This window comes from Rhinoderma darwinii, chromosome 8 (assembly GCF_050947455.1).
Source record: "Rhinoderma darwinii isolate aRhiDar2 chromosome 8, aRhiDar2.hap1, whole genome shotgun sequence".
Classification (NCBI taxonomy): Eukaryota; Metazoa; Chordata; class Amphibia; order Anura; family Rhinodermatidae; genus Rhinoderma; species Rhinoderma darwinii.
The window spans coordinates 35,980,269-35,996,334 of record NC_134694.1 but is presented as its reverse complement, the minus strand read 5'-3'; the positions used below and the strand labels follow the sequence as shown (position 1 = coordinate 35,996,334).

The 16,066-nt window shown below is 45.2% G+C and overlaps 1 protein-coding gene across 1 annotated transcript in view; it reads left to right on the top strand.

The window, feature by feature from the left end:
• Positions 1–10,226: 10,226 nt before the first annotated feature.
• MID2 (midline 2) overlaps positions 10,227–16,066 on the top strand; it is a 393,352-nt gene continuing 387,512 nt past the window's right edge. The window contains exons 1-2 of the mRNA XM_075835586.1: positions 10,227–10,832; positions 14,977–15,687. Of these exons, the coding sequence (XP_075691701.1) occupies positions 15,028–15,687 (660 nt within the window). The 5' untranslated portion in view covers positions 10,227–10,832; positions 14,977–15,027. The remainder of the gene's footprint in view (positions 10,833–14,976; positions 15,688–16,066) is intronic.

Sequence of the window (16,066 nt, the reverse complement as noted above, 5' to 3'; positions counted from 1 at the left end):
CCCATTCTGGGGGCACTGGGTTTGCCCCCCTAACACCGCTACGGAAGAACTCTGCTACCTGTCAACGGAAAAATCATCTGCCAGGAGGAAAAACGTTTCTTGATGGCGGAGTACAAGAAAGCCTCACCTGGGAATTAGACTTTCTTGTACTCCACCATGGGGAAACATTTTTCCATCTGGCAGATGACTTTTCAGTTGATAGGTAGCAGAGTTACATGAAGGGGAATTATTTTTTCCTTGACCTCTAGTTTCTATTGTGGCAAATTTAATTTTTTTACATTTTTATACTGCTTACTTATTTTTGGTAGGTTCCGCTGGACCGTTTGGACTACATCGTAGATTCATTGGACTACTTCAATGATCTACTTTTTTTTTTTTTTAATAATTAAATGGTGAAAGACGGTTGCATGAGTTTCTATCTCAATAATTTTTTTTTTCTTATGTCTGTTTTTTTAATACTTTATTATGGCCTTAGTAATGGCTGCTGTCTGATTGACAGCGTTTAATTACTAAGGCTAAGTCTTAGAATTAGCCAGTAACAAGGCTATCACAAACCCCTATTATTGCCCCGGTTCCCACTGCTGCCAGGGATACCGGGAAGAGCCAAGTACGATCCAGTACCTGACCATCTGAAACGACGGTTAGGCAGCGGGGCGACCGCAGGCTGGTATAATCAGGCTGGGAAGGGCCAAAAACTATGGCCCTTCCCACCCTGGTAATGCTAGGCTGCTGCTTTATTGTATCTGTCTAGTTATGAAAAATAGGGGGAACCCCACGTAATTTAAAAAAAAAAAATAACTGAAAAGAAATTACGTGAGATCCCCTCCATTTTTCATAACCAGCCAGATCCAGCAGCAGCAGCCTAGCATTACCAGGGTGGGAAGGGCCACGGTTTTTGGCCCTTCCTAGCCTGATAGTTACCCCAGTACCCTTCACTTCAAATGGTCGGGTACTGGATCGTACCCGGCTCTTCCCAGTACTCCTGGTGACGGTGGGTACTGGGGTAATAATAGGGGGTTAGTGCCAGCCTTTTTACTGGCTAACACTAAGCCCCTTCTTAGTAATGGACGCTCTCAATCAGACAGCTGCCATTACTAAGACAGTAATGAAGTATTTAAAAACAGAGACATAAAAAATTTACTTTATTGAAATAACTCTTCCACACAATCCACTTTAACCATTTTATTAAAAAAAACCTTAAATCAGCGAAGTAGTCCGAATCTAGAGTCTTCAGCAGTCAGTCAGAAGCTCAGACCCCGCTAAAATTTCAGTACGGTAGCTAGTGAGGACTCTATGGGGAAGATTATTCCCCCCTATAGAGGCGTCGGCTATCAGTAAAATGCTCACACCGCCCCTTGTAGAGTCCCCCGTCCCTTCAGCGTCGGCCGATCACTTTTGAATTAGCGGGGGCAGGTTTATTGGGAAGGATTATACTGCGCTCAGCTTCCTGCCCCTACTAATTTAAAAGGGGTCGGCCAATGCTGGGGGGCCGGGAGTATACTGCAAGGGGGGGTCTGGGCGTTTTACTGACAGCAGAGGGCTCTATAGGGGGGAATTATCCCCCCATAGAGCCCTGACTAGTTACTATACTGCAAGGTTAGGGGGTTCTGAGCATCTGACTGACTGCTCTAAAGGGGGGCAGAATCCCCCCCTATAGAGCCCTCTGCAGTAAGTCAGATGCTCAGACCCCCCCCCCCTATCCTTCCATTATAGTGATGCAAAAGCTCTATGGGGTGGATTATTCCAGCCCCATAGAGCCCTTGGATGTCAGTAAAATGCCTAGACCCCCCTTGCAGTATACTCCCGGGTCACGGTCTCAGCAGCTTCGGCCGAAAGAGTTAAGGCAGGAACATACCTCCTGCATCTCGTCACTTCTCCTCTTCGCTCGACCGCTCCTCCTGCAGACCTGCTCCTCTCTGGTGGAGCGTGCTGCGTACAGCGTCAGAGAGGAGGAGGAGTGTTACAGACGTCCAGTCCATCCCTGGCTGAAAATGCCACCCCCCATTCTCGGGAAGGTGGCGCCGCCTGAGGCTGTTGGCTCACATCGCCTCATGCCACTACCTCCCCGCTACGATGGAGATGCGAGTACCTGCAGGGGATTTCTGAATCAGCGCCAGATCCACTTTAGTCTACATGCCAGAGCATTCTCCACCGATGGTGCAAGGATCGCTTTCATCATCTCCGTCCTTACTGGCAAGACCCTAGCATGGGTGAATCTTATCTGGGAACGCCAGGGACCAGAGACCCGTAACTTCCAGTGTTTCCTACTGACTTTTCGCATGGTATTTGAGGAACCTGGATAAGTCTCATCAGCAGCTGCATCTCTGCTGACCCTTCGCCAGGGAGACATCTCCGTGGGCGTGTATGCCATTCAGTTCCGCACCCTAGCTGCAGAGCTGTCCTGGAACAACGAGGCCTTGGTGGCTACATTTTGGAGGGACTGTAATCTGAGATTAAAGACGAATTTGCCGCTCGTGATCAGCCACCTACCCTGGATGACCTCATTCTTCTTGCTACCCGGATTGACATTAGGATTCTGGGAGCGATCCCAAGAGGTTCGTCGGGAGAGAAGATTTCCCAGGCTGGTGCCTACTTTCCAGCAATCCCTGTCGTCCTCACCAGTTGTTCCACCAAGGGAGCCTATGTAAGTGAATCGGCTCAAATTTTCAGCCCAGGAGAAACAACGCAGACGCACTTCGGGTCTTTGTGTGTATTGCAGCATCGGAGGTCATGTTGTGCGTTTGTGCTCTAAGAAGTAAAAAAACTCCAGTGCCTAGGATTTGAGAACTTTTGTGCGGTTGGCAGACAGGAGGAGAATCCTTCACTGGGGGCACAGCTCCAAACTGGCTTGGCATGCGGGTGCTCGTAAAACCCGAGATCTGATTGCCCGTCATTTCTGGTGGCCCATGCAGCCCAAAGATATTGTGGACTTTGTCTCGTCCTGCACTGTGTGTGCTTCCAACAAAGTTGATCACTCTAAGCCTGCAAGTCTGCTCCAACCTCTGCCTGCGCTCATTGATCCCTGGCAGCATATAGCAATGGACTTTGTCACTGACCTTCCTTCCCCTGCAGGATGCAATGCGGTCTGGGTGGTGGTGAACCTTCTGCTCCTCGACTGGCGAATCTCTTCATCCAGCACATCTTCAATTTGCATGGCTTGCCTCTTCATATCGTGTCTGATCGGGGGGTTCAGTTCACCTCGAAATTCTGGAGAGCCCTCTGTAAACTCCGAGACGTGAATTTGGACTTTTCTTCAGCCTACCATCCCCAGTTTAATGGCCAAGTGGAGAAACGCTCTACGTTCGATAAATTCAATATTTATTTGTGAAAAACACCAAAATTTTGAGAAAATTTGCAAAAATTAGCATTTTTTCTAAATGTAAATGTATCTGCTTGTAAAACAGATAGTAATGACACACAAAATAGTTACTAGTTAACATGTCCCATATGTCTACTTTATGTTTGCATAGTTTTTTTGAACGTTACAAGGCATAGAACTTTAGCAGTATTTCTCACATTTTCAAGAAAATTTCAAAAGGTTATTTTTTCAGGGACCAGTTCAGTTCCGAAGCGGCTTTGAGGGACTTATATATTAGCAAGTTCCCATAAATCATCCCATTTAAAAAACTGCACCTCTTAAAGTATTCAAAACAGCATTCAGAAAGTTTCTTAACCCTTTAGGCGTTTCACAGGAATTAATGCAAAGTAGGGGTGACATTTCCAAATTTTATTTTGTTGCGAAAATTCGTATTTGTGTAAATTTGTAATATATATTTTTTTGTACCACAGAAGGTTTTACCTTAGAAACGCAACTCAATATTTATTGCCCAGACTCTGCAGTTTTTAGAAATATCCCACATGTGGCTCTAGTGTGCTAATAGACTGAAACACAGGCCTCAGAATCAAAGGAGCACCTGGTGAATTTTGGGCCCTCCTTTTCTTTTTTAATATATGTATTTATGAATATATTTTAGGAACCATGTCAGGTTTGAAGAGGTCTTGTGGTGCCAAAACAGTGGAAACCCCCAAAAGTGACCCCATTTTCGAAACTACACCCCTTATGGAATTTATCTAGAGGTATGGTTAGCATTTTGACCCTATAGGTTTTTTTGCTACATTTTTTGGAACTAGTCTGTAAAAATGAACATTGACTTTTTTTCTGAAAAAACTTACAAACGTTACATTTTTACAAGGAATAAACGAGAAAAAGCACCCCAAGATTTTTAAAGAAATTTCTCCTGATTACGGCAATACCCCATCTGTGGTAATTAACTGCTGTTTAGACACATGGCAGGGCTCAGATGAGAAGGAGCGCCATTTGGATTTTGGAGTGCAGATTTTGCTGGAATGGTTTTCAGTGACATGTCGTGTTTGCAACGACCTGGAGGGACCAAAACAGTGCAAACCCCCGTAAAATTACCCCATTTTGTAAATTACATGCCTCAAGCAAAATTTCTAGGGGTATATTTAGCATTTTGTCCCCACAGGCTTTTTTGCAGAATTTAGTGGAATTTTTTAATAACACTATAGGAGAAAAAGAAAACAAAGCGCAGATAGTGCATGAACCAGTAGTTGCAAAGGGATTTAAGAACGGTGGTCAATTATGCTGACCTTAAGGTGTTATTCTAGGAGCATAACATCCAATAGAAACACAGCAGCCACAGTTACAGGGGAAGTCAGCCCTCTCATAGTGACTATTGTCACTAATAGGGCTGTGCTGGGTCTAGTAAGACCCAGCAGCAGTCTGCCACTAACGGCACCCGGCGATCATGTTACCAGTCACATGATCACCGGGACCAATAGAGACAGCAGAGCGGCAACTACCTCTAATCCTACACACAACGCGCATTGAGCGCTGTGTAAAAGAGATCGGAGAAGACAGAAGCAGCGAAATCCCCCACCTCCTTTTTGTAGATCGTGCCATACAGCCCCCCACCTCCACCTTGTAAACAGTGTTATACAGTCCCCCACCTCCCCCTTGTAGACAGTGCCATACAGTCCCCCACCTCCTCCTTGTAGACAGTGCCCCCAAACAAAAACAAAAATTGTACTCACCTAGGCCCCGTTCCCATGACGAACTGAGCTGCTCCATGACGGGATCCTGTAGCCTAGTACAGAGTTTCCCAATAAAATTTGCTCAGGGCCCCCCTAACAAAAATTGTTTCGACAAAGACAGAAAACGGCTAAGAGCAAGCACTACACTCGTAGGGTATGTTCACACACGTTTTTTGTAAGGCAAAAATAATCTGCCTCAAAATTCCTTCAGCAACTGACAGCGTTGTGTGACCTTTTTTTTGTGTTTTTTCTTAAGCTGTTGTAGCGAATGCAAAAGTAGCAGGAAAAAAGTTCCAAACGAGCGCCGCAGGTATTTTCTGCCTCCTATTAATTTCAATTGGAGGTCAGAGGCGGAAACCGCTTGAAGACCATCAGCCCCCCACTCCCGTAAAATGACCATCCGCCCGCCACTCACAGTAAAATAACCATCAGCCCACCACTCACAGTAAAATGACCATCAGCTGTGTGGGTAGCACCACACAGCCCCTTGTAGGTAGCACCACACAGCCCCCTTGTAGGTAGCGCCAGACAGCCCCCTTGTAGGTAGCGCCAGACAGCCCCCTTGTAGGTAGCGCCACACAGCCCCCTTGTAGATAGCGCCACACAGCCCCCTGTAGAGTGCGCCACACAGCCCCCCGTAGGGAGCGCCGCACAGCGACCTGTAGGGAGTGCCGCACAGCCCCCTGGTAGGAAGTGCCGCACAGCCCCCTGCTATGGAGTGCCACACAGACCCCTGGTAGGGAGTGCCGCAAAGACCCCTGGTAGGGAGTGCCGCAAAGACCCCTGGAAGGGAGTGCCACACAAACCACAGCCCCCTGGTAGGGAGTGCCACACAGCCCCCTGGTAGGAAGTGCCGCACAGACCCCTGCTATGGAGTGCCGCACAGCCCCCTGGCAGGGAGTGCCGCACAGACCCCTGGTAGGGAGTGCCACACAGACCCCTGGTAGGGAGTGCCGCAAAGACCCCTGGTAGGGAGTTCCACACAACAAACAGCCCCCTGGTAGGAAGTGCCGCACAGCCCCCTGCTATGGAGTGCCACACAGACCCCTGGTAGGGAGTGCCGCAAAGACCCCTGGTAGGGAGTGCCGCAAAGACCCCTGGTAGGGAGTGCCACACAACCCACAACCCCCTGGTAGGGAGTGCCACACAGCCCCCTGGTAGGAAGTGCCGCACAGCCCCCTGCTATGGAGTGCCGCACAGCCCCCTGCTATGGAGTGCCGCACAGCCCCCTGGTAAGGAGTGCCGCAGACCCCTGGTAGGGAGTGCCGCACAGACCCCTGGTAGGGAGTGCCGCAATGACCCCTGGTAGGGAGTGCTACACAACAAACAGCCCCCTGGTAGGGAGTGCCACGCAGCCCCCTGGTTGGTAGTGCCCCACAGCCCCCCTGGTTGGTAGTGCCCCACATCCCCCTGGTTGGTAGTGCCACACAGCCCACAGCCCCCTGGTTGGTAGTGCCACACAACCCACAGCCCCCTAGTATGTAGTACCACACTGCCCACAGCCCCCTGGTTGGTAGTGGCACACAGCCCACAGCCCCCTGGTTCGTAGTGCCACACAGCCCTCAGCCACCTGGTTGGTAGTGCCACACAGCCCACAGCCACCTGGTTGGTAGTGCCACACAGCCCACAGCCACCTGGTTGGTAGTGCCACATAGCCCACAGCCCCCTGGTTGGTAGTGCCACACTGCCCACAGTCCCCCTGGTTGGTAGTGCCACACTGCCCAAAGTCCCCCTGTTGTGCAACGACCACAAAATGACTAAGATAGCTGGCGGGCAATAGACATTCAAAAAAGGACAACTGTGCAGGAGCACACAAAACACCCAGCTTTCCCAGCTATCAAATAAATGTGTGGAAATAAACTAAGATATAACTTTTATTTAGTCTAGCTAAAGGATTAATACTTTTAGCTAGTTTAAATAAAAGTTATATCTTAGTTTATTTTCCTTCATTTGATAGCTGGGAAAGCTGGGTATTTTGTGTGCTCCTGCACAGTTGTCCTTTTTTGTAGGTGGTGCCACACAACCCACAGCCCCCTTGTAGATAGAAACACCCCCCTCCCCAACCCCTTCCAGTATAGATAGCGCCACTGTAGCTCCCTGAAGTAGCGGAATCCGCATGTGGCCGGGGATTCCGCACCTGGAGTGCTGCTTGATGTCTCTGTCCATATATGGACAGTGACATCAGGGGGAACTCCTGAAGCGGAATCCCCGTCCACAGCGTTGCTGACTCTGTGACCGTCGATTGCATTCCAGGAGAAGCTCCTGTCGTCTGTGTCCATGACGTCATTGGCTTCCCCTGGACTGGGGATTCCGATTCAGGAGTTTCCCCTGATGTCACTTTCCATATATGGACAGAGACATCAAGCAGCGCTCCAGGAGCGGAATCCCCGGCCACATGGGGATTCCACTCCTTCAGGGAGCTACAGTGGCGCTAGTAGATAGCAGAGCAGGGAGATACCTCCCTGCTCTGCTATAGTGCCGTCGCTACAGCTATAGCAGCCGCAGCAGCTGCTAGCGGCGCCACTGCCCTCATGCCCGGTGTCACCGCTAGCAGCCGCTATGGCTGCTACAGCGGTAGCGACGGCCACTAAGTTAAAAAGCGCCCGGGCGGAAACGCGACTGCAGTTAGTGTGTGTATCCCCGCTGGTAGTTGCAACTGCGCGGGGTTACACACACCCGCTGGCGCCCCTCTTGCAGTGTGGCGGCTGGCGCCCTGTGCGACCGCACTGGTCGAACGTATCCAAGGCCGGCCATGATAGGAGCTAATATTTTTTTTGTTCTAGGAAATTATCTAAGCCTTTTTTAAAGCCATCTACTGTCCCTGCTGTGACCAGCTCCTGCGGTAGGCTATTCCATAGATTCACAGTTCTCACGGTAAAGAAGGCTTGTCGCCTCTGCAGGTTGAACCTTTTTTTCTCCAGACGGAGGGAGTGCCCCCTTGTGTTTTGAGGGGGTTTTACATGGAACAGGATTTCACCATATTTTTTGTATGTGCCATTAATATATTTATATAAGTTAATCATGTCCCCCCTTAGTCGTCTTTTTTCAAGGCTAAATAGGTTTAATTCTTTTAATTTTTCCTCATAACTTAGATTCTCCATGCCCTTATTAGCTTCATTGCTCTTCTTTGTAGTTTTTCTAACTTCAGGGCATCCTTTCTATGAACTGGAGCCCAGAACTGAACTGCATATTCTAGATGAGGCCTCACTAATGCTTTGTAAAGTGGCAATATTACATCCCTGTCCCGCGAGTCCATGCCTCTTTTAATACACGACAATATCTTGCTGGCGCTTGAAGCAGCTGATTGACATTGCATGCTGTTATTTAGTTTATGATTTACAAGTACACCCAGATCCTTCTCAACAAGTGACTCCCCCAGTGTAGCTCCCCCTAGGACATATGATGCATGCAGATTGTTGGTACCCAGATGCATAACTTTACATTTATCTACATTAAACTTCATTTGACAATTGGACGCCCAAACACTCAGTTTGTTTAAATCCGGTCCTTGAGCCAATTCTCAATCCAATTACAAACTATATTTTCTAAACCTATAGTCCTTAATTCACCCATTAGACATCTATGGGGGACAGTGTCAAATGCCTTTGCAAAGTCCAAAAACACTATATCCACAGCGGCCCCTCTGTCTAGACTTCTGCTCACCTCTTCATAAAAACAGATTAGGTTAGTTTGACAATTTCTGTCCTTAGTAAAACCGTGCTGGCTGTCACTTATAATACTATTTATTGTCACAAAATAATCCTGTATATAGTCCCTCAATAGCCCCTAAAACATTTTCCCCACAATGGATGTTAAGCTTACTGGTCTATAATTACCCAGGGAAGACCTGGAGCCCTTTTTGAAAATAGGCACCACATTTGCCCTGCGCCAGTCCCTTGGCACTATACAACTAGAGGCTGCTGACCTCCTGGGATGACTTTTTCTCCTATATGATTGTTGCAGCATGTGATGGGCTGCAATGGTCACATGGGATGAAAGGTCATCCTCGGAGGCCAGCAGCACTGAGACTAGACTAAAAGGGAGGAGTAAAGTGTCGCTATGGGGATGCAAACAGCGGTGAGTATATATATATATATATATATATTTTAAAGTGGATCGTCTTACTTGTGATTTTCGCTGCAAATTCATGGACTTGTTAGTTGTTTGAGAATATCACTTCTCCATTGTGCTCAATGGGGAAAGTCCGCAACAAATACGCAATCATTCCGCAGCATAACTGCGGCCTCAGAAATCCGCACCGCATGTTAATTACACTGCACAGAAATTTTCAGGGATGAGATTTTCTAAAATCTCATCTGCTTTGCTGCTACTGTAATACGCTGCAGATTTAACGTCCGCAAATCCTGATAGAAAATCTGCAGCAATTACGTTACGTGTGCATGGAGCCTAATAGTAAAAAATTGCGCTCACAGTTAGGCTATGTTCACACAGAGTTTTTTGCAGACAGAATATTCTGCCTCAAAATTCCGTTTGGAATTTTGAGGCAGATTTTGATCTGCCTGCACGCCGTTTGCCGCATTTTTCGCTTGCGTCCATTGCGCGCCACAGGCAAAAACGCAGCAAAATACGCTTTCTCTGCCTCCCATTGATATTTGACGGTTTCCGCATCAAAAATGTGTAAAAAAAACTCTGTGTGAACTTGGCCTTACGCCATAACGAGTCCAGGGTTTGCTGACAAACACGCCCCCAGCTCAGCTGTTATCATGATGTGATGGACTCTGTAGCATTGCATTCTGGGATATCCTGAATTATAATACTATACAATCCCTGTTGTATGGGCTACCAAAATGCTAATTATTACAGGATTTAGGCAATAATAGGAAATATAAGAAAAGTGGTCCACAGATATTTTAATGCAACTCTGAAAATGGAGTATAATCCAGGCTGTAACTCAGGATCAGTATAAAATAAATAATGCAATGTATGTACAAATTTACCCAACGTTTAATGTATCTAAATATGAAGTGTAAAAGATGGTTATAGTTGCGGCTTCTCTATGGCATCACAAAGCGCATGATCATTTCTAGCAGCGGATGTACAGTACCCATGACAGGCTGCTGCAGTACTGAGCCGCGCGGGCAGGGGGAGCCCTCTCCCCTTCTTTCAGCAGCTGTCCTGGGTTGCGTCTGACTTTACAATGTGGCGGGGAGTGGGAGTGAAGATGGATCAATACTGGAAGTAACTGCACTGACTGTTACTCTGAATGTCACCCCCTCCCTGGCTGAGAGGCTCTGGATCCATCTCTTCCTTCCACTAGCTCAGTAAACACACTGGATCACCCCCCTGCTTGACAGCTGCACTGTTTATTTGACTTTGTGTGGCAGAAGGGACCCTCAAGGTCCCCACTGTCTGAGCAGGTCCCTCCCGTTACAAATGGCTGATGCACAGGAGATGCTATCGGCACCAGACATTCTCTCCAGGAGCAGACTGTGCCGGAGCCGCAGCTGTGTATAGGGCTGGATGACCCTGCTTCCTATGGTGTGGGTGTATAGTGTGGCTACAGAGGCACATTGCTGAGATCGCCTGTTCTGGGAATAGCTTGCCCACATGCTCCAAGATCCGAGCAGCAGCAGCAGCAGCATACTAACTAATGGCTCTGATGTTCTCCACTGACAACTCGTCTCCTCGTCCGCTCCCCACCCAGCAATCCGCCCTACCCCACTGAGCCCGGCACCTGCCAGTCCAGCACCCGGATTACTCCTTCCATCAGTCACTGTGGTGCCCGGAGCAGGCATGTCCAGCCTGGAAAGTTACGGGTAATGTATGTCTATATACGTCCGTCTGTGTACAGCACAGGAGCCCATGGGGGCACCTGCCTGGCAGCCACCCATCCGGTCACAGCACATACATGTCCTTATACCTGTCACCTGGAGGGGTGTGTGCCCCTAAGTAGGTGACATGCTAAGAAGGCAGGGTGGTATATTGTCATGCTGTGTGAGGGCAGGATATGTAACAGATGATCCATCCTGCCACTATCTATCTATCTATCTATCTATCTATCTATCTATCTATCTATCTATCTATCTATCTATCTATCTATCTATCTATCTATCTATCTATCTATCTATCTCTCACATCTATCTATCTATCTATCTATCTATCTATCTATCTATCTATCTATCTATCTATCTATCTATCTATCTATCTATCTATCTATCTATCTATCTATTTATTACACTCTCACATCTATCTATCATCTATCTATCTATCTATCTATCTATCTATCTATCTATCTATCTATCTATCTATCTATCTATCTATCTATCTATCTATCTATCTATCTATCTATCTATCTATCTATCTATCATCTATATAATTTTGTATTCTACTGTTGCCATCTCCAATCAACAATCATTATTGTATTTTGTTTAATTATTGGTATTTTCTATTTAGAATCACATTTTTTGGTCTAGAACCCCCAAATTGATGTTCTAGATGTGATCACATTATCCACAGGATCCTCTTCTTGTCTCCCCGTCTTCCACGTCTACGTCCGTCTATCTATCTATCTATCTATCTATCTATCTATCTATTACTCTCTCACATCTATCTATCTATCTATCTATCTATCTATCTATCTATCTATCTATCTATCTATCTATCTATCTATCTATCTATCTATCTATCTATCTATCTATATCTATCTATCAATCTATCTATCTATTACTCTCTCACATCTATCTATCTATCTATCTATCTATCTATCTATCTATCTATCTATCTATCTATCTATCTATCTATCTATCTATCTATCTATCTATCTATCTATCTATCTATCTATCTATTTCTCTCTCACATCAATCTATTACTCTCTCACATCTATCTATCTATCTATCTATCTATCTATCTATCTATCTATCTATCTATCTATCTATCTATCTATCTATCTATCTATCTATCTATCTATCTATCTATCTATCATCTATATAATTTTGTATTCTACTGTTGCCATCTCCAGACAACAATCATTATTGTATTTTGTTTAATTATTGTTTTTTTCTATTTAGAATCACATTTTTTGGTCTAGAACCCCCAAATTGATGTTCTAGATGTGATCACATTATCCACAGGATCCTCTTCTTGTCTCCCCGTCTTCCACGTCTACGTCTGTGTTATGCTTTGTATTTGGTTTCGTATGATTGTCCTGTTTCATCCTCATCCATGATCACTGGAGCGACCATTGGTGAAGTGCAGAGATCAGAAGCTGAGTTCATTTAGATCTTATTACAGTTTAGGAGCAATGTTACCGGTTTGTTAATAACTTTATTATAATGCATCAGCGCTGGACTCTGAAGTTCTCATTCTGATCATTTGTACGGCCATGACAGTGTGAGCCGACTGTGCTAAATAAAAAAGGGACATCAATATAGGTGGTGGAGTCCAAAGTATAACATACCGGAGAACATGTACATTAAAGTGGATCTCCGCCCAAGATAAACCTCAGGTGCTCATGGATGTTCCTCTGCTTGCCATTGCCCTGGTTAGTCGCTCTTTTATACTACATAGTAGCTCTTCTTGCTGTACTTGGGAACAGGAAGTTGCAGCCATAGTCGGCCATGTTGACTACCATGTAAAAGGCCATAAGTCACACATTTCCCCTCTTGTATACAAGTGTATCCAGACACTTCTCCCCTCTCCATGTCTGTTACTATTCTACATGTTAATCCCATATATTCCGCCTTCTCTACCTACTATTATTCGTACATAAGGTGAACACAGAGCTAGAAAGTCAAACTCTTCCCTCCAATGTTTCCATTCATTTCATTGTAAGAAGCAGTAAGGCTAAACTATAGATAGTATTTTATATAAAAATATATATTTTGCTAGTGCAGAAAGCTGTACACCTTCATTTGTACTTTTAGAACTGATGAGGAGATGAATGGCACCATTGCTGGTGCTTCTTACACAGCTTCTAGGGTCATCTACATCCTCCTCTTCACTGTAATCTTGACTGAGTCTCCGCTATCATTTCACTAGACGGCAGTTTGAGTTCCTATATAGGGTTGGACTGGCACACCAGGATTCTCAAGTTTGCCCGGGTTCGGACATGATAATGGGCTGCAGCTTCAACAGGGTCCATGAGATCCAGTAGAGGACAAGCACGTGAGGAGCTGACAGTAAAGCGAGTCACTTGCACTTAGAGTTATTTTACTGTACTTTGGTAGGCCTCTAATTTCATACAAAGGCATGTGGAGGTTTTGTTATGTGACATGCTCCTTCATATGCCGTATTACTGAGCTGTTCTAGACAAGAAACATGGCTTCACAGGTAGTAAACCTCCAATATACAGCACCCGATAGAGCAGCCTGCACATGGCAGGTCTATTGATGATATGACCTATTTATGATAATGGATATAGACGGGCATACAGTATGTTGTGTATCAAGAGAGTGGGCCCTCAGCATTATTCCCTCACGTGGGCCCAAGGAAAACCAATCAACACGGCACCTATAAATCAGTAGGCCTGTATAGCATAATTATTGGGGGGGGGGGCAAAAAAAGGTGATGCCATAGGCCGCTAAAAAGTCACACATTTTGGCGCACACCATATTTGCATAATAATTTGCAACTTTTTGCCGGTTTCCACCGCTCACTGCACTTTTAAGAAAAAGTGGGTGGGACTTAGAAGATGGGTTGGGACCGCCCGCTGTCTGACAAATTAACTATAATTTACGGCAGAAACTCACTTTGCGGCACACGTACAGTACAAGATGCGACAAGTTTTTTTAAGAGGCGTGTGCCTCTTAATTCATTTATCGCCTCTTGCTCTTGTGGGCTTTAGATTAAGACTGGCATATAGAATGCCAGTCTTAGTAAATCTGCCCCATTATTTTTAATTGGGGACAGTCAGTTTTAAAAACAACTATGTATACTGCTTATATGGAAGGTGGCTAAAGAGGATTTCTATAGTGTTAGGCAAATAAGGCAAAATATTTGTATAATTAAATGTTCTGCAACTAATCAATATATTCTGAGTTTCAATTCCTTGTATGTATTTATACTTAATTTCAAAGGGACCTCTCACATTTTATTGTTCGTTTTTAATATGTGTAGATGATTATTAACAAGTATTTCATATGTTCGCTTTCCCTATGTTTTTTTATTAAAACACATCTCTGAGCAATGGCATGAAAATAGAATGCGCCCAGTAACAAAATCACTTTCACTGGATTGACCCTTTTTAGACATTAAAACAGAGAAGGACAAAATACTGTAGCCTTTTAGGAGCCAGTTTGACCAATACAGTAGCCAACTTCACAATTTTCGTGGCCAGGCAAAACACATCATAGACATCAACAGAAATCATCCCAAAATGCTAAGCACCAGCAGCACATTTATACCTGTGGATATATTGACTACCTGGCATTGGAGATTTCTCCAGCCGGTCCCCTCTGTGGGTATTTCATAATTAGGACTTTATATAGAAAGCATAGGATACTAGAAAAGTGCATCATTTTTTATTATACTGTATTAGGCTGGATTCACACAAGCACATTACGTCCGTAATGGACGGAACGTATTTCGGCCGGAAGTCCCGGACCGAACACACTGCAGGGAGCCGGGCTCCTAGCATCATAGTTATGTACGACGCTAGGAGTCCCTGCCTCTCCGTGGAACTACTGTCCCGTACTGAAAACATGGGACTCCTAGCGTTGAAAATAACTATGATGCTAGGAGCCCGGCTCCCTGCACTGTGTTCGGTCCGGGTCTTCCGACCGAAATAAGTTCCGTCCATTACGGACGTAATGTGCTTGTGTGAATCCAGCCTTATACTGTAACTAGTGTTACCTGGTGAACTTTTTTTTTTCAGGAGGATTGAACAGATAGATCCATGTATTGGTATTTTACTTGTAAAAAATGTGTGATATTCTGAAAAACTAAAAATCTATTTTAATTTAGGTAAAATGACGACTCTCAAGACATCCTGAATCTGGAATGGTTTAGCCAAACATGGAAACATTGGAGTCAGAACTAACCTGTCCAATTTGCCTGGAGCTATTTGAGGACCCACTTCTGCTTCCGTGTGCTCATAGCCTGTGTTTCAGCTGTGCTCACCGTATTCTGGTTTCTGGAAATTCTTCTAGTGAAATAGTGGAACCTATTACAACCTTTCAGTGCCCAACCTGCAGATATGTAATATCTCTCAGTCATCGTGGTTTGGAAGGGTTGAAACGCAACGTCACTTTACAAAACATTATTGACCGCTTTCAGAAGGCCCATTTGAGTGTGCAAAGTTCTCCCAGTGACGAAAACAGAGACAAAATCTACAGAAGTATCCCAATCATGGCAACAGAAAGGATTCCATGCCAGTTCTGTGAGGTGGAACCACCAAGAGATGCCGTGAAGACGTGTATCACTTGTGAGGTATCTTATTGTGACCGTTGTCTACGTGCAACTCACCCTAACAAGAAGCCTTTTACCAGCCATCGTCTGGTGGAACCAGTATCAGATGCACATATCCGTGGACTTGTTTGTCTGGAACATGAGAACGAGAAGGTTAATATGTACTGTACCGTGGATGATCAGCTTATTTGTGCCTTATGCAAATTAGTTGGTAGACACAGAGACCATCAGGTGGCTTCACTAAGTGATCGGTATGAAAAACTAAAGGTAAGATACAATTTTCACTACTTACCGTAGTTTTTATAACGTTTTTTATTTGTGTTGTCAGTTATTTCTTTTATTTATACTCCATACATCTCATAAAGACCCCCCTCTATGTTTCATAATAAAAAATTGCACGTCCATGCATTACATGGACCGCCATTCATTTGAATAGGCGGCATGTAGTTCTTCATTTTCCCTGCAGCAGCTCCTGTAGGGAGAATGGATGACCAGAAGTGGAATCCCTCAGCAATAACAGTAGATAGTTGGGGTGTAGAGAAGAATAGGGTTGTCTTGGTGAGACAATACCTTAAAACCAAAACTTAAAATGTTTGTTTTGAACCAAGTAGAAATTCCCTACAAGTTCATATCAAATAATCAGATT